The 24,584-nt window shown below is 41.7% G+C and overlaps 1 protein-coding gene across 5 annotated transcripts in view; it reads right to left on the bottom strand.

The window, feature by feature from the left end:
* The window catches only part of col4a4 (collagen, type IV, alpha 4), a 174,208-nt gene that overhangs the window by 126,694 nt on the left and 22,930 nt on the right, over positions 1-24,584 (bottom strand). For all 5 annotated transcript variants that reach the window (XM_046295033.1, XM_046295034.1, XM_046295032.1 and 2 more), the window contains one exon: positions 13,290-13,364. In XM_046295033.1, coding sequence (XP_046150989.1) covers positions 13,290-13,364 — 75 coding nt within the window. The remainder of the gene's footprint in view (positions 1-13,289; positions 13,365-24,584) is intronic.

The following is a 24,584-nucleotide window of genomic DNA, read 5'->3' as shown; positions in this document are numbered from 1 at the left end:
AACGAGTGCAAAGAGGAGGGGGATAAAGGACAGCCCTGTCTGGTACCTCTGTGTATAGGGAAGCTATTTGACCGTAGCCCATTAGTAAGGACAGCAGCCTGAGGATCATCATATAAAACTTTCACCCATTTTATAAAGTTGTCACCCAGACCAAATTTATTTAGAGCAAATAATAGGTAAGACCACTCCACACGATCAAATGCCTTCTCAGCATCTAGGGAGAGCACAAGACCATCCACAGCACTTTGTTGGTAGGCTTGAATTACATTAAGAAGCCGCCTGACGTTGTTGCATGACTTACGGCCCCTAATGAAGCCAGTTTGGTCTCCTTTCACAATTAGTGGCAATGAGTCCTCTAATCTTGTGGCTAGAATTTTAGAAAGCAATTTTCTATCCACATTCAGAAGGGAAATTGGTCTGTACGAGGAACAAGACTCTGGACATTTTCCCTTTTTGAGAATAAGTGAAATGTTGGCTTCTCTCAGCGTTTGAGGGAGTTGGTCATTTGAAAATGAGTGGTTAAACATATCACGCAATGGCTCAAGGATCAGGCCATGGAACTCTTTATAGAACTCACTACAAAACCCATCTGGTCCTGGGGCCTTACCATTTTGCAGATTCTTAATTGCGAACATTATCTCTTCCTTGGTAATAGGGACATTGAGGAGGGACCTCTGTTCTTCGGAGATAGTAGGGAGCTCAATCTTACCAAAGAAGTTCTCCATTAATTTGGGTGCATCTTTTGGCAGTTCTGAGGCATAAAGGTTTGTATAAAATTTCTTAAATGAGTCACTTATCAATTTATTTTCATATAAATGATTACCATCAGAATCAGTAATAGTAGCAATTGACTGAGAGTCAGCCCTCTTTTTAGCTAGGTATGCCAAGTACTTTCCTGGCTTATCGCCATGTTCATATAGCTTTTGCCTGACAAATCTCATTTTCTTTTCAGCGTCCTGTGTTAGGAGAGAGTCTAACGTTGATCTAATGACTGATATTTCCTTTAATAGGGCAGGAGTGGGCGTTTTAATGTAGTCCTTCTCTTTAGTTCCTAATTCACCCTCTAACATTTTTTGATTTTCCCGCTTTTTCCGTCTCTTAGTAGCTGTGTATGACATAATCAGACCCCTGGCATACGCTTTACAGGTCTCCCAAAGGAGCGAGGGGTTATCTGTTGATTGAGAGTTAATAGAGAAAAATGCTTTAAACTCTGTTATAAAATATGATGTGAATGTATGGTCTTTAAGAGTGGTTGTGTTCAACCTCCAATGTCTTGACCGATTGAATGCCCCGTTGAGTTTTATGTCCAGGATCACCTCAGCATGATCAGATATGACTATGCTTCCTATCCTAGCAGATAAAACAGACTGCAAAGACGTCCTGGGCATAAAAAAATAGTCTATTCTAGTCTGACATCCATGAGGTGCAGAGAAAAAAGTGAACTCTCTGTTGGAGGGATGGAAAGCTCTCCAGACATCCGCATACCCCAGATCATCACAAATAACTTTAAGTGACTTAGCTTGAGGAGAGAGTGAAGCTATACCGCTGGGAGACTTATCAATAAGGGGTTCAACAAGCAGTTAAAATCTCCTCCAACCACTGCAGTGTCTGAGTTTAATTCTGAAAAGTCTAGAAATGCTTTAGTGAGGAAATCAGGGGGGTGAGCAGGGGGGAAGTAAATATTCATTATGGAAATGTTCTGCCCTTGTAAAGTACCATTAATTATAACAAAGCGACCAAATGTATCTTTCACACAATTCAAGACCTTAAGTGGTAAGTTCTTTTTCACCAGAATTGCTACCCCTCTACTTCTGGATGTAAATGATGAGAAAAACACTTGACCAAATCCTCCTTGTTGTAATTTCAAGTGCTCCTTATCATCCAAATGGGTTTCCTGTAACAGGGCAATATCAATATTTTCTTTTTTCAAAAAAGACAATACTTTCTTCCTCTTAATGGGGTTATGGCTCCCTCTAATGTTCCACGTGCATACACGCAGTCTGCTATCTGCAATTGCATCTTGACCATTCAATATTCAGACTGGATCCTACTGTAAAAGTGGGGTGGTACCTTTTTCCATGTGTTGAACTCTCCTCCATCTCACTGAGCATAAACAAAAAATATGAACCCTGAACTCGAACTATACTGAACCCAAAAATTAAACATGTAAAAATCCAAAAGGGGGTTTTCCCACTAGCTAACATACAGGGGGTTTCAACTCTCAAATGTAGACTCTTAAGTCTGCATTGCCGCTCAATAGCCTCATCCTTTATATATATGGAAAATAAAATCAATGGAAGAAGATTGAGGCTATTCCACCTAAAACCAAGCCTGGGCACCAATATGGATTCACACATATCTCAGCCTGAGCTATAGCGGCTATTACTTTAGCAAGAAAAATAATAAAGATACGAATATTACTGAGCCGGAGTACGTGAGGACTCACACCACTGTTTCATGATCAGATTCAACCAAAAATAAGCAAAGTTATCCCATGCTGCAGAGGTGCAGCTTAGAGTTATTTACCCGAGAGAGTCAATAAACGCAGCAGCCTCTTCAGGTGTGTAGAGCTTTTTAGGTGATCCGTTGACCATAATCTTCAATGTGGCCGGGTACAACAGTGCGTAGTCCATCTTCATTCTCCTGAGTCGAGCCTTCGCCTCATCAAACGCTTTGCGTCTTCGTACAACCGCTGTGGAGTAAATCATTGAAGAATGAGACCTTTGGACTTTTATGTTGACTACCAACAGAACCGATGCTTCTAGCCGCATCCATGACGCGCTGCTTGTCGGTGAAGTTGTGGAACTTTATAACCACCGGCCGTGGGCGCTGATTGGGGCCCGGTATCGGTGCTTGAGAGCGATGGGCTCTGTCCAGCTTCACACGACCAGCCTTAGTGTCCATTTGTAGGTAGCCAGGGATCCATTCCTCAAAGAATTTTACTGAACGTGTCCCTTCAGAATTTTCCGGGAGTCCCACAACACGAATATTGCATCTGTGTCCTCGATTATCCAAGTCGTCAATGTGCTCCGCCATTTCGCGCACCTGTTTCTCAAGTGCTTTTATCTTAGCGTCCATAGATGTAGTTGAAGTTTCCACTGCAGCAATTCTTCCTTCCGCCTCAACAACACGTTTCACAACGCTCTGTATTTCAGCTGAATGACTTGCTATTGCTTCCAAGACCGTTCTTATCTTAGCATCAATCACTTTAGTAATGTTATCAGTCATCTTTTGAATTATCAGGTCCATTGTGCCTGGGTCCGCAATGGTGTTAGCTTCGCTAACGTTAGCTAGCTCCTCGTGCACATCCACAGGGGTGGTGGTTTTGGTCGACTTCTTAGTAGTTCTATTGGGCATGTTGTCGGAGATTTTTGCGAAATAGTCGTCAAGACTCATTATATGGTAACTTATTTAGCCAATTCTACCACTTTTTCAAGCTAGGAGATTAATGTAAGAATATAAATTTACGAATGCCAAGAGAGCTCGCTGAAACACCGTGTTCTCTCTACGGTGCCATTTTGTTCCCCCGGCGATCTGTTTGTTAACTTGGCTTTCGAAGACTTTAGAAAGGCAGGGTAGGATAGATATAGGTCTGTAACAGTTTGGGTCTAGAGTTTCTCCCCCTTTGAAGATGGAGATGACCGCGGTAGCTTTCCAATCTTTAAGTATCTCAGGTAATATGAAAAGTTGAACAGGCTAGTAATAGCGGTTGCAACAATTGCGGCGGATCATTTTAGAAAGAGAGGGTCCAGATTGTCTAGCCAAGCTGATTTGTAGTGGTCCATATCATGCAGCTCTTTCAGAACATCTTGATTTGGGTGAAGGAGAATTGGGGGAGGCTTGGGCACTATAAGGGTTGAGGTAGCCAGGTGGAAAGCATGGCTAGCCGCAGAAAAATGCTTATTGAAATTATCAATTATCGTGGATTAATCTGGTGACAGTGTTTCCTAGCCTCAGTGCAGTGGGGAGCTGGCAGGAGGTGCTCTTATTCTCCATGGACTTTTCTGTGTCCCAGAACTATTTGGAGTTTGTACTAGAGGATGCAAATTTCTGCTTGAAAAAGCTAGCCTTTGCTTTCCTAACTGCCTGTGTATATTGGTTACTAACTCCCCTTAAAAGTTGAATATCTAATGCATCAGGTCTGATGCTAATGCATCAGGTCTGGAGTCAACCAAGTGTTATATTTGTTCTTAGCTCTACATTTTTTGAATGGGGCATGCTTATTTAAGATGGCAAGGAAAGCATAACCAGACATCCTCTACTGACGGAATGAGGTCAATATCCTTCCAGGATACCCGGGCCAGGTCGATTTGAAAGGCCTCCTTGCTAAAATGTTTTAGGGAGCGTTTGACAGTGATGATGGGTGGTTGTTTGACCGCAAACCCATTATGGACGCAGGTAATGAGGCTGTGATCGCTGAGATCCTGGTTGAAGACAGCAGAGGTGTATTTAAAGGGCAGGTTGGACAGGATGATATATATGAGGGTGCCAGTGTTTACAGATTTAGGGTTGTACCTGGTAGGTTCCATGATAATTTGTGTGAGATTAAGGGCATCAAGCTAAGATTGTAGGATGGCCAGGGTGTTAAGCATATCCCAGTTTTGGTCATCTAACAGTACAAACTCTGAAGATAAATGGGGGGAAATTAATTCACATATGGTGTCCAGGGCACAGCTGGGGGCTGAGGGGGGTCTATAACAAGCGGCAACAGTGAGAGACTTATTTCTGGAAAGGTGGATTTTTAAAAGTAGAAGCTTAAACTGTTTGGGCACAGACCTGGATAACATGACAGAACTCTGCAGGCTATTCCTACAGTAGTTTGAAACTACACCCCCTTTGGCAGTTCTATCTTGGCGGAAAACGTTGAAGTTGGGGATGGAAATTTCTGAATTTTTGGTGACCTTCGTAAGCCAGGATTCAGACACGGCAAGGACATCAGGGTTGGCGGAGTGTGCTAAAGCAGTGAACAAAACAAACTTAGGGAGGAGGCTTCTGATGTTAACATGCATGAAACCAAGGCTTTTACGGTTACAAATGTCAACAAATGATAACGCTTGGGGAATGGGAGTGGAACTGGGGGCTACAGTGCTTGGGTTAACCTCTACATCACCAGAGGAATAGAGACGGAGTAGGATAAGGGTACGGCTAAAGGCTATAAGAACTGGTTGTCTTGTGCTTTGGGGACAGAGAATAAAAGGAGCATATTTCTGGGCATGGTAGAATAGATTCAAGGCATAATGTACAGACAAGGGTATGGTAGGATGTGAGTACAGTGGAGGTAAACCTAGGCGATGAGATACGATGAGAGAGGTTTCGTCTCCGGAGGCACAATTAAGCCAGGTGAGGTCTCCGCATGTGTGTGGGGTGGGAAGAAAGAGCTGTCTAAGGCATTTTGAGCGGGACTGAAGGCTCTACAGTGAAATAAAACAGTAAAAACTAGCCAAGACAGCAGTAGACAAGGCTTATTGACATTAGAAAGAGGCATAAAGCAATCAACAACGGGTAAATGGCGATGAATGGGCAGGGCGGGTCAGTTAGGTGCCTACAGGACCTGAGTTCAAGGCTGGGGCCAACAGGTAAACAAAATGAGGTACCGTGTTATTGAAACAGTCCAGTGGGGCATTAGCTGTGCAGCCAAGTGATCATAGGGTCAAAAGAGCAGCAATAGGTGAGTCAGGGTTCTGTTCGGTAGTCACAGCATTCAGAAAAGCTAGTGGGCCGGGGCTAGTAGATCGTTCTTCGGTGACATCGTAACAGAATAGCCTGTTGAGACCACAACGGGCGATAACGTCGGCTGTCCAGTCGTGATGGATCAGCGGGGCTCCATGTCGACGATAAAGGGTCCAGGCCAATGTGTGTGTGTGTGCAGTGAGGAATATCCCCTCATGATATGGAACACCACTAATCCCATTAGCCGTGTCTCACTATAAGCCTCTTTCCTCCATTAACACACTCACTGGACAGCGTTTTACCACTCTCTACCCCAGAAACACACTGGGACCAGTTGTGAACCGTTTCAGGAAACTAGGCATATTAGGTTTTATTAGCTCATGTTTTACAGGTGTTTTTCCCTGGACTCTGTCTGTGTGGTGTTTTCGTGGCTATTGCTGTAGTCCGGTGTCCTGTTGTTTTTTGAGCTAGTTAAAATAAACACCCTTTGCTTTGGAACTTGTTTCTCCTGCACCTGACTCCACACCCACATCTCCTTGGGGAGATCTGGCACTCTCCACTTTCTGGAGGACCGATTTCAGTGGAATTCGAATATGAGAGCTAAGGAGATGGAGAAAACACCTGTCTCCGGATTACATCTTCAAACTAATGGCAACCACAGGAGATGTGTCCATCTATGATGTATACGGGTAAGAAAGTTGTTTCATTTCAAGTTAAAGTGTACTGTTAGCTAGCTAACGTTAGATGGCTGGCTCGCTAGCTAACGTTATGTGATCTTATTATTCATATCTCAGAGCCATATGCTTAGCTAGCTAATATTGAACCTGGTTGGTTAGCTAACTGCAGATTCATGCAGGGTAGTAGCATCATGAATTGAGATTATGGTTGATTGTCGAGCTAGCTACATGTCTGAACAAAAGACTCCCAAATGCAAGTAATCATTTTGGGTGCGTTTGTAAATTCAGTCTGGCCATAAACTCTGATTTAAGAGCACTCTCATGTGTGCGAGAGCGCAGAATAACTGATGAATTTACGAACGCTCAACACCAGTTGAATATGGCTGTTGTCAGTAAACTTTGCAAAAAAGAGTAATTAAAATTGTTGCCAGCAGCACAATTACAGTCACCAAAGCACTGGATAACATGAAAACAGCCTAACCAGCTCTGCTATGGCGAGTAAAATGGTCAGAGTGGAGTGTTCTCTCAGTATGTGTCTGGAAGTAGCTAGCTAGCAAGCTAGCCAATGTTAGCTTGGGCCCTTGACTGCCGTTGTGAGGTCAGAATGTTCGGATCAAGCCTACTCATCGGCCAGAGCGTCCAGTGTGCGCTCTGAATGCTGTTCTGAGAGCGAATCGCTCTGAATTTACGAACTGACAATCTGACAGCACAGTTGCAGTCACCAACGCTCTGGATAACATAACAGCCTAACCAGCTCTGCTAGGGCGAGTAATGTTCAGTGAGATGCTCTCTCATTTGTGTCTGGAAGTAGCTAGCTTGGGTGCTTGACTGATATTTTTTTTTTACAAAAATGTATTATTATTATTATGAACAAAACAAATACAAAAACAGAAATATACAAACAAGAGTACATAAAGCTAACATACAGGGGTATATCGAGACATCGAGATACATTTTCAATTTGTCAATTATTTTTATGGTATGTAATTCCTTTTTTATTTTTACACTTACTGATCATTTAAATGTTTTATTTGAATTCTCTTTTATTTTATTTTAACCTTTATTTAACTAGGCAAACCCTAACACGGACGACGCTGGGCCAATTGTGCGCCACCCTACGGGGCTCCCAATCACGGCCGGTTGTGATACAGCCTGGAATCAAACCAGGGTCTATAATGACACCTCTAGCACTGAGACGCAGTGCCTTTAGACCACTGCGCCACTCGGGAGCACAATGTGAAGAGGTGTTTGTTCTCCGCCCACTTCATTTTATGGATAAAGAATCTGCCGTGAAAAATAAACAAATTAACAATGAAAGTTAAATCAGGTTCCATATAATTTGGATCAAAATAAAACATAATATCAGCCTTTCAAATTAACAATATTATTAGTTACTTTTAAAAGAAAATCTTCTAACTCACTCCAAAATCTTCTGACATAAGAACAATCCCAAAAGAAATGGTCAAGAGTCTCTGGGTCACAACCACACAGTGGCGACCCGTCATCCCCACATTTTTAAATTGTATTTAATTTGGAATACAAATTTTAAAAATGGGGTGGGGCTGGCCTTTTTTCCATGTTATTTCAGAATTAATACGTGTCACATATCAGTTTGCAAAACAATATATGTCATTGAGTTAATAAAGCAGCATACAGACATGGTCTCTTTTTTTGTTTTCTTGAGTAAGGCATCTCCAAAATGCAGGTGTTTCAGCCTAGTGCTTTCTGTGTTGGTGGGGCAAGCCAGCAGAAAATACAGAGTGTGGGCGAGCTAGAAAATACTAGTCAATTGGGTGCTGCCATAGAATTACATTAGAAGTGCCCATCCAAGAAGGCCCAAGGTCATTGGCCACAGAAAAAATTATGCCAAATCATGTTACATGTATAGTAGCTTTGACTGGACTGATCATGTCAAACTCATACTTTCATGTCTTAGCTAGCAGTCATCATCATGAATCAAATCGACAATCTACTGGAAAATCATTTTTAATCCTTGTCATATGAAGAGAAATAATGAAAATAGATCAAACGTATCGGTGCTCATCAGCCATTGGACATAAATATTACACATCAAGTTGGCTATAGCAAATTAAACAATGAGTGGTTTGGAAGGAATCAGTGACAGTGGTTAATGTTAACTGCATGCATTGCAAAGAAATCAGTAGCCTGCTATTCAGTGGAGTGGCTGTGTGGTCCCAAATCTGGGATTAAGGGGCTCTTTACCAAGTTTAAAATGATAAACATTCAACATTGGCCATGCTGTCAATGAAGCATGATTTGTGCCGCGCACAAAACAACTGTTAACTCGGAACTGCGAAAACTTGAATTCAGTGAGTTCAAGACAATTGGAAATTAGGGAATAAACAACCTCTGACTGGGAAAATACGTTTTGAACGGTCATTAACCTGTTACTCCTACCCCCTACTTTTTCGAACATTCTGTTAAAATTCGCGCAACATTTCAGCGCCCTGCTGCTCATGCCAGGAATATAGTATATGCATATGATTAGTATGTGTGGATAGAAAACACTCAGACGTTTATAAAACTGGTTAAATCACGGCTGTGACTATAACAGAACGTGCGTTTCATCGAAAAGCGCAGGAAAATCTGATCACTGAAAATGGGAAAATATATCAATGCGCCATTTGCATGTATTGTCTATGGGAAAGCAAATTACCTGGAGCCGAGATTGCAATTCCTACAGCTTCCACACGATGTCAACAGTCTTGTCATTTGCCTAGGATTTGTTTCTTGGTCAAACAAAGAAGAGACAGCCGATTTCTTCAGGTCTCGGACCGGATATTTTGGTTGAGATTTACCCGGACATTATTTCCAGACGTACCCCTATAGAATACACATCGCCTCGTGATCAATTTGATCGCTTATTAACGTTTACTAATACCTAAAGTTGCATTACAAAAGTATTTCAAAGTGTTTTGTGAAAGTTTACCGTCGACTTCTTTAATTTAAAAAAAATGACGTTATGTTATAAGACGCTATTTTTTTCCGTTTATCACACAGTCTTCATAGATCGATATCTAGGCTATATATGGACCGATTTAATCGAAAAAAAGACCCAATAGTGATTATGGGACATCTAGGAGTGCCAACAAAGAAGATGGTCAAAGGTAATGAATGTTTTATATTTTATTTGTGCGGTTTGTGTAGCGCCGACTATGCTAATTATTTACTTTACGTCCCCTGCGGGTCTTTAGGGGTGTTACATGCTATCAGATAATAGCTTCTCATGCTTTCGCCGAAAAGCATTTTAAAAATCTGACTCGTTGTCTGGATTCACAACGAGTGTAGCTTTAATTCAATACCCTGCATGTGTATTTTAATGAACGTTTGAGTTTTAACTAGTACTATTAGCATTTAGCATAGCGCATTTGCATTTCCAGATGTCTAGATGGGACGCCTGCGTGTCAGGTAGGAGCAAGAGGTTAAACAAGGAATTGTAAATCCGGCCTCTTTCTAGAGCTACGACCTGAAGATCAATGACGTCATCATGATTCGACCTTGTTTTTTCCGAGTTCACAGCTATTTTGAAAGCACCATAAATCCAGAGAATGACAGAATTTGATGACAACATTTGCCCACGAAGGAATGCCGCGTCACCTTCCTGTACAAGTGAGCACAGCACAACAAGGTGAATCCAAAAATGTATTGTATGCTGCTGCATAAATTATGTAATATGCCAGGGAGATATGTATACTGTAGCTAATAACGTGTGTTAAGATGTTAGTAGCTCATGTGCCTCACCCTATTAATTTGGTCTATTTACCCCTCTTAATTTTGCCTACTGTTCTGACTTGGTGGTGCACATGTAGCTTATAACCTGTTTTAGAGAAATGTAATCATAAAATATTGTAAGAGCGTTCAGTGTCTGTTTATATGCCCACTTTATTTATCCTACGGTTCTGACTTGGTGTACAGGGAGAGCACTGTAAGAACGGCCCATGTTCTGAATTCTGTCGCTGTACCTTTCAAAAGTGCTAAAACAAATACTTATATTGACTATGTCCGTCCTAGCTCGCACAATGTCTTAATCGAAATTACATATTGCCTCTTATCCGCTAGTCATCTCCTTATGCCATAGTTTGTACATCTCAATTGTCATTAGAAACCACATTTGTTTAAGCAAGTCAGCCATATCAGCTATGTTTTTTTAAAGGCAGTAAATGAGGCTGAATGAACTGTTTCGCTGCCAGACAAGGCTCCGCTGATAGCCAGGTGTAGCAGTGGTAAGATGTTGGGACAGCTTTATGTTTGTGGTCACTGTTTGCCACAGTTATAGTACAATTAATGTATTGTTTAGTGTTGTGTTGTGTAGTGGCTTTGCTGGTATGCATCCCACTTGTTTTTTTTTGCCCCACCAAGATTTACATGCTAAAATCGCCACTGCACCCACAAAATACACATTTGTTATCAATAGCTGTTTTGAATTTGTGTATAATAAAGGTCTTTACAGGGGTACTTGACTGCTGTTGTTAGTACAGAACTCTCAGATCAACCTTTAAAGAGATGAGTGGGGCTAAAGCTTAAGAGGCTGTGAACAATGATGAATGGGTGTAGACAAAGAAAAGCTCTCCAGTGGTAGTACCAAAACATTCAAAGGCCATTTTCTCATAAGTGAGTATAGAAGTTTATCAACTTTCAAAGCAAAATTACTTTCCCATTGTTCCTCAAATGCAGTGTATGATATACCATTTCGTAGCTCTGAGTCTCTACTTTAAAAAAAACTTTTATCCAATGTAAAAAACACAATTTCAAATTTTGCTATTTTGACCCGGTCTGTCACATTTTAACACCCCACTTTGTTCTCTATCCCCCTCCCCCAAACCCAAGCCTCATACATAGCCCTGTTGGTCAGTGCCCAAAGCCCTCAGCCCAGACAATCTCAACATCTCGTAAATACTTCTGAATATTCATATTATCATAGTCTGCCCAATCTCTAGAGAGTGAAAGTCATTTTTAAGGAGGCTGAAGGTTACCATGTTTCCTTTATGAAGGCACATCCCTACCAGCTTCAGCTCAAAATCTATGCTGAGATTCTCCAACCTTAGAAATCTACACTCTAAAACCATGAAACATGAAACATATATTTAACCTACACGTCTGTGTTTAAAATCTCCTAAGTGTTCAGATTTCAAACACTAGTGTTTACTTTCCCATCGCCTCTCATAGGCTGACCACACCGCTCGCGTTGCAAAATATATTTAGAAATCTATGTTATTCAACAAGCGTCTGCGTTGCCAAGGGCAAAAATAGAAATCAGTTCTGTTTCTGACGCAGATCACGCTGCAAGTCCTGCATCTCCCATCTCCTCATTGGTTTATAGAAGCAGGTACCCACGTGCCATTTCCTCATTGGTTATACCCACGTGGGTGACTGAAAGACAAACGAGGCCAGTGGCGGTAATGCACCTAATTTATGAAAGTTGCCAATCGCAAAAGTCAAGAGAAGAAAAAGCCTAGGAGGAGAGATGACTAGAAACGATTCTGTTGACCGTTTTATGTGTGGATTTAATTGGTAGAGTAGAGGACCTTGTGTATTTCAGGTAAAATAACTCAATGTTTAAATCTCAGGACAAATTGGCTAGCAACAGCAAGCTAGCTAAATAGGACAAATTAGTTAGCAGGTGCAAGCAAACTAGCTAAATTGGCATAAATGTTTAATGCTTTTCGACCTGTCCCCAAATTAATATAATTGGTTCAGAGTTTGTTTTGATATTTTAACCTGCGTGTCGTGATCGCGTTTGGTGTGGGGGGACAAAATACATGTATGCACGATGGCACAGCGTGCAGCCGGTTTGGGTTCCATGTCAGAGTGAAAAACAATTGTGTAGGGGGCTCATTATCATATTTCCCAGCATGCTGTGTTGCAGGTTGATTTTTAGAATAGATTGTTTTAATATTTGTTTCCTCATACAAATTGATTAATTGACCTTACACTAAACAAAAATCAATAACTTACATTTTTATCATAAACTAATCCAATCTGTCAGGTGTTGGACTTATTGCACCCATTACTGAGATGGTTATTCCAGTCTAGTTGGTTTAGGTAATCTTGTTTATTACCTTTTTCTCCTTTAGCAGTCATTCTGAGGGCAAGTTGTGGGGGATAAAATATTCCAATTGTTGGATATCATCCTTCTGGCTGGATTGCAATAGGAATTACTAACCAGAGCATTGTGATTTGCAGGTCTGATGTGGCACATGAGCCAGGATTTTCAGACCAAAATCTTGATGATAAATAGACCATAACTAAAGACTTTCTGAAGTGTATAGTATGTGGTCATAAAGCAAAATAGGAGTTGCGACAACCTTGTCTCTCACATTCACTCGAAAGGCGTGCTGGGAAATATGAAAAACGGCTTTACACCCTTTAAAACCTAAACGCCTTGTGCTGAATAAATGTGTTCCTGTGTTTAAAAAGTGTTACAGTGAATAAACATGTTCTTGTATTAACAATCTAAACACGGAGACCCATTTTCATTTTAGTTATGTGTTCAGATCCCTAAACACTTGTGTATGACCCTAATGGGTACTAAACATAATAGCCCCATATTATGTCAATTCATTCATTCAGGTCAGCTGCAGTAGAAAGCTTTTGTTTTATTATAATTATTTTGATAAGGTTGTGGCACTTGGCTAATGGGACTATAAACACTCCAGCTGTTTCATTCACATAAACCATACATCCAAACTGGTTACATACTCTGACGGTTAGGGCTGGCATGACGGTTATGATGTCGAAGTTTGCTCTGAAAACACGTTGGCATTTCAATTGTGTGGACATTTCTGCCTCATCACTTCATTTACATACTTCAAGGATTGAGCACCCCTTCTGTGGTTTATGGCAATTCCTGGTTAGAATGTGTGGTGTGGGATGTCTATGTTGTGATTGGACGGTGTGTACTGTATGTGTAAGGAGTCTTACCTGGGCTCCTTTAGCAGGGAAACACTGGCAGGTGGAGCAGTCCCGCCCCCCACAGAGTCCCTCCGGTTGGTCCCCCTGCAAGACACAAACACACAGTAACTGTCATGCAACACACAAACACACAGCCACTGTCAGACACATTACATTGGTCCACCTGCACAACACAAACATGCAGTCACTGTGATGATAGACACAAACACACAGCGACTGTCATTCACATTGCATTGGTCCCCCTACAAGACACAAACACACAGTTGCTATCTGTCTTCTCTCCACTGGCCTATCGGTTCAATAAAATCACACACAAAAAGTAACTCCTTACCAGACAAAAATTACCTAGGCCTTTTCAGGGCTATCCATGAACTAACACATGGGGCTCTATTTCTGGCGTTAAGGCAGAGCAAATGTCAAATGTTGGCAATTTCGACTTGGCACTCTGCTATTTTCAATCCCTTGTGCCAGTGTTGGTAATTTACCTGTCTAACATCTGCTTGCTTGCACTGAGGTGCTAGGGTTGGAAATATCTAAGGTGTGTCCTTAAAACATGCGCCAAAGTGCCAATTTCAGGCAGTGCAACTGTGGATATTTAAGACCAAATAAAAGCTGATCTTAGCAGTATGACAGTCGGTTATGGCACAGTAACCTTATCAGTAGCCTATCATCTATGTTTTATTAAAATACCACCTTTACAAAACAGAACAGTCAACAGATATTCTCCTTTTTTCTTTAAACTGGATATTATGTTAATGTGAAAAGCTGAATACATGTTAATATCTAGGGGTTAGGTAACTGTAGGCTACTGTATTTAATAAACGACACCCCTGCTGAATTGGAGTTTATGAGAATGAAACATCAAACACCGTAAATAGACAACTTTAAGCAACCACATGAAAAGCTTTGGAGCAGGTTTTCTTTGGCCAATGAGTGATCAAGCACTCTTCACACCTACAATCTATTAAATCATAGAAGGCCTGCCTCTTTGCACTTATGACAGGTGTTGCGCCAATAATTCCCACTGTCAAAAAATATCCAAAATATTTCTGACATACGGTAGTGTGCAAAAGTCTTATGCAGGTGTGAAAAAATGCTGTAAAGTAAGAATGCTTTCAAAAATAGACATGTTAATAGATTATTTTTATTAATGAACTAAATGCAAAGTGCGTGAACAGAAGAAAAATCTAAATCAAATCCATATTTGGTGTGACCACCCTTTGCCTTCAAAAAAGCATACATTCTTGTAGGTACACTTGCACAAAGTCAGGGATTTTGTAGGCATATAGGCAGGTGCATGATTGAACAACTATACCAAACAGGTGCTAATGATCATTAATTCAATATGTAGGTTGAAACACAATCATTATCTGAAACAGAAACAGCTGTGTCGGAGGAATAACCTGGGTGAGGAACAGCCAAACTCAGCTAACAAGGTGAGGTTGCTGAAGACAGTTTACTGTCAAAAGTCATACACCATGGCAAGACTGAGCACAGCAACAAGACACAAGGTAGTTATACTGCATCAGCAAGGTCTCTCCCAGGCAGACATTTCAAGGCAGACAGGGGTTTCCAGATGTGCTGTCCAAGTGCTCTTTTTGTGCTCTTTTTGAAGAAGCACAAAGAAACGGGCAACGTTGAGGGCCGTAAGACGCATTGGTCGGCCAAGGAAACTTATTGAAGCAGATGAAAGACACATCATGCTTACTTCCCTTTGCAATCGGAAGATGTCCCAGCAGTGCCGTCTTCTCAGAATTGGCAGAAAACAGTGGGACACTGGTACACCCATCTACTGTACTGTCCGGAGAAGTCTGGTCAGAAGTGGCCTTCATGGAAGAATTGCGGCCAAAAAGCTATGACTCCGACGTGAAAACAAGGCCAAGCGACTCAACTATGCAAAAGTATTTGGCTGTAACAAAAGGCAGTTTTTTCGCCAAAGGGCTGGAGAGCAGTACACAAATGAGTGTCTGCAGGCAACAGTGAAGCATGGTGGAATTTCCTTGCAAGTTTGGGGCTGCATTTCTGCAAATGGAGTTGGGGATTTGGTCATTTGGGGATTTGGTCTCCTCAATGCTGAGAAGTACAGTCAGATACTCATGCAATACCATTAGGGGGGCATCTGTTTGGCCCCAAATTTATTCTGCAGACCCCAAACATACAGAGAAAGTAATTAAGAACTATCTTCAGCGTAAAGAAGAACAAGGAGTCCTGGAAGTGAACATCATCGAGTCTGTCTGGGATTACAGGAAGAGAGAGAAAGAAGCACCTGAGGCTGCCTAAATCCACAGAAGAACTGTGGGTAGTTATCCAAGATGTTTGGGCCAACCTACCTGCCGAGTTCCTTCAAAAACTGTGTGCAAGTGTACCTAGAAGAATTTATGCTGTTTTGAAGGCAAAGGGGGTCACACCAAATATTGATTTGTTGTAGATTTTTCTTCTGTTCACTCACTTTGCATTTTGTTAATTGATAGATATAATCTATTAAAATGTCTATTTTTGAAAGCATTCTTACTTTACAGCATTTTTTAACATCCACTTAAAACTTTTGCAGAGTACTGTACCAACAACGCAACAGCAAGTGCGCTGAGATTTATGTTTGCGTTAGGTTTGTTAAAACAGAGCCCAGAGTGGATATAGACAGAGTGAGCAGATGGCACAGCAGCTCCTAACAACCCAAACTGCTGTTCAACACCGTAATATGTACCACAAACAACCCAGTGATGCATGACACTGCAATCACAGTATAGTCAACAGAAGAGTTGGCATAGAAATGGAAGAATTAGAACATAAACACACAGTATTGTTGAATAGATGGGTCATATACACATCTATTTTGTTGCACAGAGCAGTCCAGTACAGTCATGGGATTGAAGAAAACAGACTGAAAAGGGAGGGACTAACTGGACATCCTGTTTCAATAAGAAAAGTTTTTCATTGCAAACTTCTTTTAGAATTCCCATCGGGTTTCCTAATGACATGACTCAGGTAAGTCCTTTAAATCGACAGTCTGGGGAAGGGTTGCAGGACAAAGGAGAGGGAGAGGCGATGAGCTCCTTGTTGACAACAGGATGGAGCAGAACAGCTCCCTGCACAGTCCTTTGATTACTACTGCAATTACTGCCATCAGTCTCCTGGAGGGAGAGACTCATATAGCACTGCCAACAACAACTATCAACACAGGGAGGAGAAGGCAGATGATGAGAGGAAGAGAGTCAGGGTGGCTCCATCACTGATTCTCTGGCACAAATACACTATTGTACATGCACACGTGGGCCTGCACGCACACGCACGCACGCACACACGTGTGCACACATGCACACACAGTAGCTGTGCATTTAGACACACGTTTCAATGCATCTGGCAGAGGTTTCAAAGAGTGAGGTGTTTATAGAGAATCTAATGGTTTAAGTGGCCTTGATGACATCACCTGTGTGGGTTTAGAGATGTGGAGGCTGATTGTCTCGCTCCCTGATCAAAGTGTCCGCATGCCTCGCTCTCAAACCCAGTTACAAGAGACAGATAAGAGTTCTGGGGTACGAGGGTGGACGCATGAGTGACAGCCATGCGTAGCCTATTATACACACTAGGCCTGTCTGAATACCTGTACCTGAATACCTTGCATTTTAAATAGTACTGATGCGTATGCACAAATAGGTAATCAACGTTTTATAGTATAGTTTATAATATAACTCCGACAATTGAGCATGCTTTAAATTCCAGAATGTTACACTAATTTCGGCTTTTTAACAAGTATGGAATTGTGCATCAGGCAAGGGCATATGGAGACGGGCTGTACTAAAATCAACAAATGGCGGGAAACAACGCAATTGCGCATTAGATGAGGCATTCTCAGTATGGAGGAGGCTAGTAAATGTTAATATTTGTTGCTTCCAGCACATGTTTTCTACTACAGAGTATGTTCTAATTAGTATGTAGTACAATTAGTACACAGTATGTTGCTTTAGTAAGTAGTAGGGAAGACAGATTTCAGACACAGCAACATACAGACTGCATAGACCAGATTATTTAAATAAAGTACAGCCACAAACCAGGATCAGTTCTTCATTCATTGAAGTAATTCATTAAAGTTCAATCATGATGAATTAATGCAAAATGACAAGTGATTAGTCTTGATCCATATATCTTATCTGAATCAAGTGGTATGTTGACACCTGAACCCACACAAAAAAAAACATGGGGAAAGAGTTTCAAGCAGTATCAGGCAGTCAGCTGAGGACACTTGTACCGTTAAGCCACTTTTACCTTTGCCCCGCAAGGCCTTTGAAAAAACTGTGTGTGATTAACCTTGAGACTTGGAATGACACACAACCCATCCAGCACCAAAACAGGAGCTCAGGCATACAGACACAATGTGGCAGTAAAGACTCTGGAAGATTCATACAATGCTCAATGATACAATATGGGTAAAATATGGGTCTTATTAAAAATTCCTAATTGACTAAGCAATATTTAAAATGTAAAATGTGAACATGCTTAAACTTCACATATAAACATCCCTTTTTCAAGACCCAGTCTTTCAAGGATAATTCGTAAAAATCCAAATAACTTCACAGATCTTCATTGTAAAGGGTTTAAACATAATGAACCATAAACAATTAATGAACATGCACCTGTAGAACTGTTGTTAAGACACTAAAACAGCTTACAGATGGTAGGTAATTAAGGTCACACTTATGAAAACTTACACTTCTACTGACTCTAAAAAAACACCCAAAGAAAGATGCCCAGGGTGCCTGCTCATCTGCGTGAACGTGCCTTAGGCCTGCTGCAAGGAGGCATTAGGACTGCAGATGTGGCCAGGGCAATAAATTGCAATGTCTGCACCATGAGACGCCTAAGACAGCACTACAGGGAGACAGGACGGACAGCTCATCGTCCTTGCAGTGGCAAACCACGTGTAACAACACCTGCACAGGATCGGTACATCCGAACATCACACCTGCGGGACAGGTACATGATGGCAACAACAGCTGCCCGAGTTACACCTGGAATGCACAATCCCTCCATCAGAGCTGAGACTGTCTGCAGTAGGCTGAGAGAGGTTGGACTGAGGGCTTGTAGGCCCTGTTGTAAGGCAGGTCCTCACCAGACATCACCGACAACAATGTCGCCTATGGTCACAAACCCACCATCGCTGAACCAGACAGGACTGGCAAAAAGTGCTCTTCACTGACGAGTCGCGGTTTGGTCTCAACAGGGGTAATGGTCGGATTCGCGTTTATCGTCGAAGGAATGAGCGTTACACAGAGGCCTGTACTCTGTAGCGGGATCGATTTGGAGGTGGCGGTCCGGACTGAGCTTGTTGTCATGACAGGCAATCTCAACGCTGTGCGTTACAGGGAAGAGATCCTCATCTCTCATGTGGTACATTTCCTGCAGGATCATCCTGACATGACCCTCCAGCATAACAATGCCACCAGCCATACTGCTCGTTCTGTGCGTGATTTCCTGCAAGACAGGAATGTCAGTGTTCTGCCATGGCTAGCAAAGAGCCCAGATCTCAATCCCATTGAGCACATCTGGGACCTGTTGGATCAGAGGGTGAGGGCTAGGGCCATTCCCCCCAGAAATGTCCAGGAACTTGCAGGTGCCTTGGTGGAAGAGTGGGGTAACATCTCACAGCAAGAACTGGCAAATCTGGTGCAATCAACGAGGAGAAGTGCTGCAGTACTTAATGCAGTTGGTGGCTACACCAGATACTGACTGTTACTTTGGATTTTGACCCCCCCCTTTGTTCAGGGACACATTACTCCATTTCTGTTAGTCACATGTCTTATAAACTTGTTCATTAAAATGTCTCAGTTGTTGAATCTTGTTATGTTCATACAAATATTTACACATGTTAATTAAGTTAGCTGAAAATAAACACCGTTGACAGTGAGAGAACGTTTCTTTTTTTGCTGAGTTTACAAATGCAGTCAGTGGGAATAGGGGCCAGGTGTGCGCAATGGAAGTTCCAGAGGGATCCATGACAGTGACCATTGAGACCTTTCACAATGGATCCCATATACAATGAATAAGACAAAATCAAAATCAGATACAGTTGAAGTCGGAAGTTACACCTTAGCCAAATACTTTTTAAACTCAGTTTTTCACAATTCCTGACATTAAATCTTAGTAAAAATTCCCTGTCAGTTAGGATCACTGCTTTATTTTAAGAATGTGAAATGTCCGAATAATAGTAGAGAGAATGGTTTATTTCAGCTTTTATTTCTTTCATCACATTCCCAGTGGGTCAGACGTTTACATACACTGAATTAGTATTTGGTAGCAGTAAAATGCCTTTAAATTGGTTAACTTGGGTCAAACATTTCGGGTAGCCTTCCACAAGCTTCCCACAATAAGTTGGGTGAATTTTGGCCCATTACTCCTGACAGAGCTGGTGTAACTGAGTCAGGTTTGTAGGACTCCTTGCTCGCACACGCCTCCTTGCTAGCACACACAGTTCTGCCCACAAATTATTTTACAGGATTGAGGTCAGGGCTTGTGATGCCCACTCCAATACCTTGACATTGTTGTCCTTAAACCATTTTGCCACAACTTTGGAAGTACGCTTGGGGTCATTGTCCATTTGGAAGATCCATTTGTGACCAAGCATTAATTTCCTGACAGATGTCTTGAGATGTTGCTTCAACATATCCACGTAGTTTCCCTCCCCCATGAAGCCATCTATTTTGTGAAGTGCACCAGTCCCTCCTGCAGCAAAGCACCCCCACAACATGATGCTGCCACCCCCATGCTTCACGGTTGGGATGGTGTTCTTTGGCTTGCAAGCCTCCCCCTTTTTCCTCCAACCATAACAATGGTCATTATGGCCAAACAGTTCTATTTTTGTTTCATCAGACCAGAGGACATTTCTCCAAAAAGTATGATCTTTGTCCCCATGTGCAGTTGCAATCCGTAGTCTGGCTTTTTATTGGCGGTTTTGGAACAGTGGCTTCTTCCTTGGTGAGCGGCCTTTCAGGTTATGTCGATATAGGACTCATTTTACTGTGGATATAGATACTTTTGTACCCGTTTCCTCCAGCATCTTCACAAGGTCCTTTGCTGTTGTTCTGGGATTGATTTGACCATTTCACACCAAAGTATGTTCATCTCGAGGAGAAAGAACGCGTCTCCTTCCTAAGCAGTATGACGGCTGTGTAGTCCCATGGTGTTTATTCTTGCATACTATTGTTTGTGCAGAAAAACGTGGTACCTTCAGGCGTTTGGAAATTGCTCCCAAGGATGAACCAGACTTGTGGAGGTCTAAAAAAAAATCTGAGGTCTTGGCTGATTTCTTTTGATTTTCCCATGATGTCAAGCAAAGAGGCACTGAGTTTGAATGTAGGCCTTGAAATACATCCACAGGCACACCTCCTATTGACTCAAATGATGTCAGTTAGCCTATCAGAAGCTTCTAAAGCCATGACATCATTTTCTGGAATTTCCCAAGCTGTTTAAAGGCCATCAACATAGTGTATGTAAACTTCTGACACACTGGAAATGTGATACAGTGAATGATAAGTGAAATAATCTGTCTGTAAACAATTGTTGGAAAAATTACTTGTGTCATGCACAAAGTAGATGCCTTAATCGACTTGCCAAAACTATAGTTTGTTAACAAGAAATTTGTGGAGTGGTTGAAAACTAGTTTTAAGACTCCAACCTAAGTGTATATAAACTTCCGACTTCAACTGTACAATTTAAAACAAACTGTAATAGAGCTCAACACAAATATTTAAGAATAGAAAAAGGACAGGGCCATATAATTCTGGCTTTCTTTTTTAGTAATGCTGGTTTTCTTATCCACCAGATAGTTGGCCATAGCCTCGTATGAAACATCCTGTAAGCTTGTGAGGCTATCAAACATCTCTAATCCAAAATTAAATCTAGAATTGGCTTCCTATTTCACAACAAAGCATCCTTCACTCATGCTGCCAAACATACCCTCATCCTACTGATCCTCGACTTTGGCGATGTAATATACAAAATAGCCTCCAATACCGTACTCAATAAAGTGGATGCAGTCTATCACAGTGCCATCCGTTTTGTCACCAAAGCCCCATAAACTACCCACCACTGCAACATGTATGCTCTCGTTGGCTGGCCCTCGCTTCATACTCGTCGCCAAACCCACTGACTCCAGGTCATCTACAAGACCCTGCTAGGTAAAGTCCCCCCTTATCTCAGCTCGCTGGTCACCATAGCAGCACCCACCTGTAGCACGCGCTTCAGCAGGTATATCTCTCTGGTCACCCCCAAAGCCAATTCTTCCTTTGGCCGTCTCTCCTTCCAGTTCTATGCTGCCAATGACTAGAATGAACTACAAAAATCTCTGAAACTGGAAACACTTATCTCCCTCACTAGCTTTAAGCACCAGCTGTCAGAGCAGCTCATAGATTACTGCACCTGTAAATAGCCCATCTATAATTTAGCCCAAACAACTACCTCTCCCCCTACTGTATTTCTTTATGTATTTTGCTCCTTTGCACCCCATTATTTCTATTTCCACTTTGCACATTCTTCCACTGCAAATCTACCATTCCAGTGTTTTACTTGCTATATTGTATTTGCTTCTCACCTCATTTGCTCACATTGTATTTTGACTTATTTTTCTACTGTATTATTGACTGTATGTTTGTTTTACTCCATGTGTAACTCTGTGTTGTTGTATGTGTTGAACTGCTTAGCTTTATCTTGGCCAGTTCGCAATTGTAAATGAGAACTTGTTCTCAACTTGCCTACCTGGTTAAATAAAGGTGAAATAAATAAATATCCAAGATGCTTCAAAATATTTGCAAGTATGTGTGTGTGCGTGTTAGATGGATACAGAAGATTACTTCTGATCCAAGATAGAACGATTCATGGATATGCATGCACATTCTTTTTTTGCATATGAAAACCAAGCAATGAGAGTTGGAGGTTAATCTTAAATCAAAAGGAGAGATAACTGCGCCTCTGTCTGCATGCCTGGCCGGCGCTGGGTTTACATAACCCCACCGGAATGTGGTAACACCATCAACACAAACAAGACCGGGGGAAAATATCAATCCATCGCACAGTATTTCCTCTAGGCATAACAGAAAAGTGCTTATAGCCTTCTCATTCCATATTAAGTGCCTGCATTGAGTGTGTGTATGTGTGCATGCGTCCGTGCATATGACATGACCTGTGTCTATGCACAGGTCTGAGATTTTTAGCAGGTCGGTATTTCATGCTGGTTGTGTCTAGAGTGCATCCTGTTTCATCCTGTCCATTGTATTTTGATCAGAATGGGAGAATGAGAGTGAGAAAGAGAGAGAGACTAAGAGAGATAGATAGGGGTGAAAGACTAGGGAGAGGCATCTGACCGTATGACGCTACAGAGGGTAGTGTGTACGGCCCAGTACATCACTGGGGCCAAGCTTCCTGCCATCCAGGACCTATATACTAGGCAGTTTTTTTTGGAAAGCTTAAAACAATTGTCAGACTCCAGGCACCCAAGTCATGGACTGTTCTCTCTGCTACCGCACTGCAAGCGGTACCAGAGTACCAAGTCTAGGAACAAAAGGCTCCTTTACAGCTTCTACGCCCAAGCCATAAGACTGCTGAACATGTAATCCAATGGCCACCCGGACTATTTGCATTGACCCCCTCTCCTTTTTTTTTTACACAGCTGCTACTCGCTGTTTATTATCTATGCATATTCACTTCACCCCTACCTACATGTACAAATTACCTCAACTAACCTGTACCCCCACACATTAACTCAGTACCAGTACCCCCTGTATATAGCCTCGTTATTGTTAGTTTATTGTAACTTTTTAAATTATTTTTTACTTTAGTTTATTTGGTAAATATTGTCTTAAGTCTTTCTTGAACTACACTGTTGGTTAAGGGCTTGTAAGTAAGCATTTCACAGTAAGATCTACACCTGTTGTATTCAGCGCAAATGACTAATAAAGTTGGATTTGATTTGAGTTACACATATAGTGTGTACACCTGTAGTTTTAAAGAGCTTCTATTCAATTTCAAATGAACAATTGAGTTTTAGGAAAGGTAGATTTTTCCATGTCCTTAGAAATTAAATAGAAAAACACTAGTTGAAGAAATCAATTGAGAGATTTCAGTGGAGCTGTATGGTTGACTGAATAAACTCAGCAAAAAAAGAAACGTCCTCTCATTGTCAACTGCGTTTATTTTCAGCAAACTTAACATGTGTAAATATTTGTATGAACATAACAAGATTCAACAACTGAGATATAAATTGAACAAGTTCCACAGACATGTGACGATGAATAATGTGTCGCTGAACAAAGGGGGGGTCAAAATCAAAAGTAACAGTCAGTATCTGGTGTGGCCACCAGCTGCATTAAGTACTGCAGCGCATCTCCTCCTCATGGACAGCACCAGATTTTCCAGTTCTTGCTGTGAGATGTTACCCCATTCTTCCACCAAGGCACCTGCAAGTTCTCAGACATTTCTGGGGGGAATGGCCCTAGCCCTCACCCTCCGATCCAACAGGTCCCAGACGTGCTCAGTGGGATTGAGATCCGGGCCCTTCGCTGTCCATGGCAGAACACTGACACGTTCACGCAGATGACCAGGGACCATGTGCATCTTTACTCTGGTGTTTTTCAGTCAGTAGAAAGGCCTCCTTAGTGTCCTAAGTTTTCATAAGTGTGACATTAATTGCCTACCGTCTGTAAGCTGTTAGTGTCTTCACGACCGTTCCACAGGTGAATGTTCATTAATTGTTTATGGTTCACAAGCATGGGAAACAGTGTTAAAACCCTTTACAATGAGGATCTGTGAAGTTATTTGGATTTTTCTGAATTATCTTTGAAAGACAGGGTCCTGAAAAAGGGATGTTTCTTTTTTTGCCCATGGAGTTGTCGATTATTGTTACAATGTCCGTTGGTGCGTGTGAGTCCCCGTGCTGTGTGTTTTGGGATTTCGTGCCCTTATGGATTGCGCAGATGATTGTGGGTCTATTCCCGTGTGTTAATAATGGTGCTCGTGTTATTTATTCAAGGTACTATGATATTGATATTTTGTTTGGGTTCAACCCTGTGTTTTTGTTTAGTGCTTGTTTGGACTTCGTCCTTTGCACGCACGCCGTAAATTGGGTACAATAAAAACCTCTTATTACGCATTCCTCCGCCTGTCTCCTGAATCATTTATGCCAACGTGACAGACTCCCTGTTTAAATGAAGATAAAATATGATTTTTTTTTGCTGTGGTGGGGGGAGAGACTAAAGGGACTTTTGAGAACAGCCAAGAGCCGAGCAGTCCTGCGTCCCTTTCTCCTAAAGTGTACAC

The sequence above is a fragment of the Oncorhynchus gorbuscha genome, linkage group LG13, assembly GCF_021184085.1.
Source record: "Oncorhynchus gorbuscha isolate QuinsamMale2020 ecotype Even-year linkage group LG13, OgorEven_v1.0, whole genome shotgun sequence".
Classification (NCBI taxonomy): Eukaryota; Metazoa; Chordata; class Actinopteri; order Salmoniformes; family Salmonidae; genus Oncorhynchus; species Oncorhynchus gorbuscha.
Note: the sequence above shows the minus strand (reverse complement) of the source record. Positions and strands in the feature narration are given on the sequence as shown.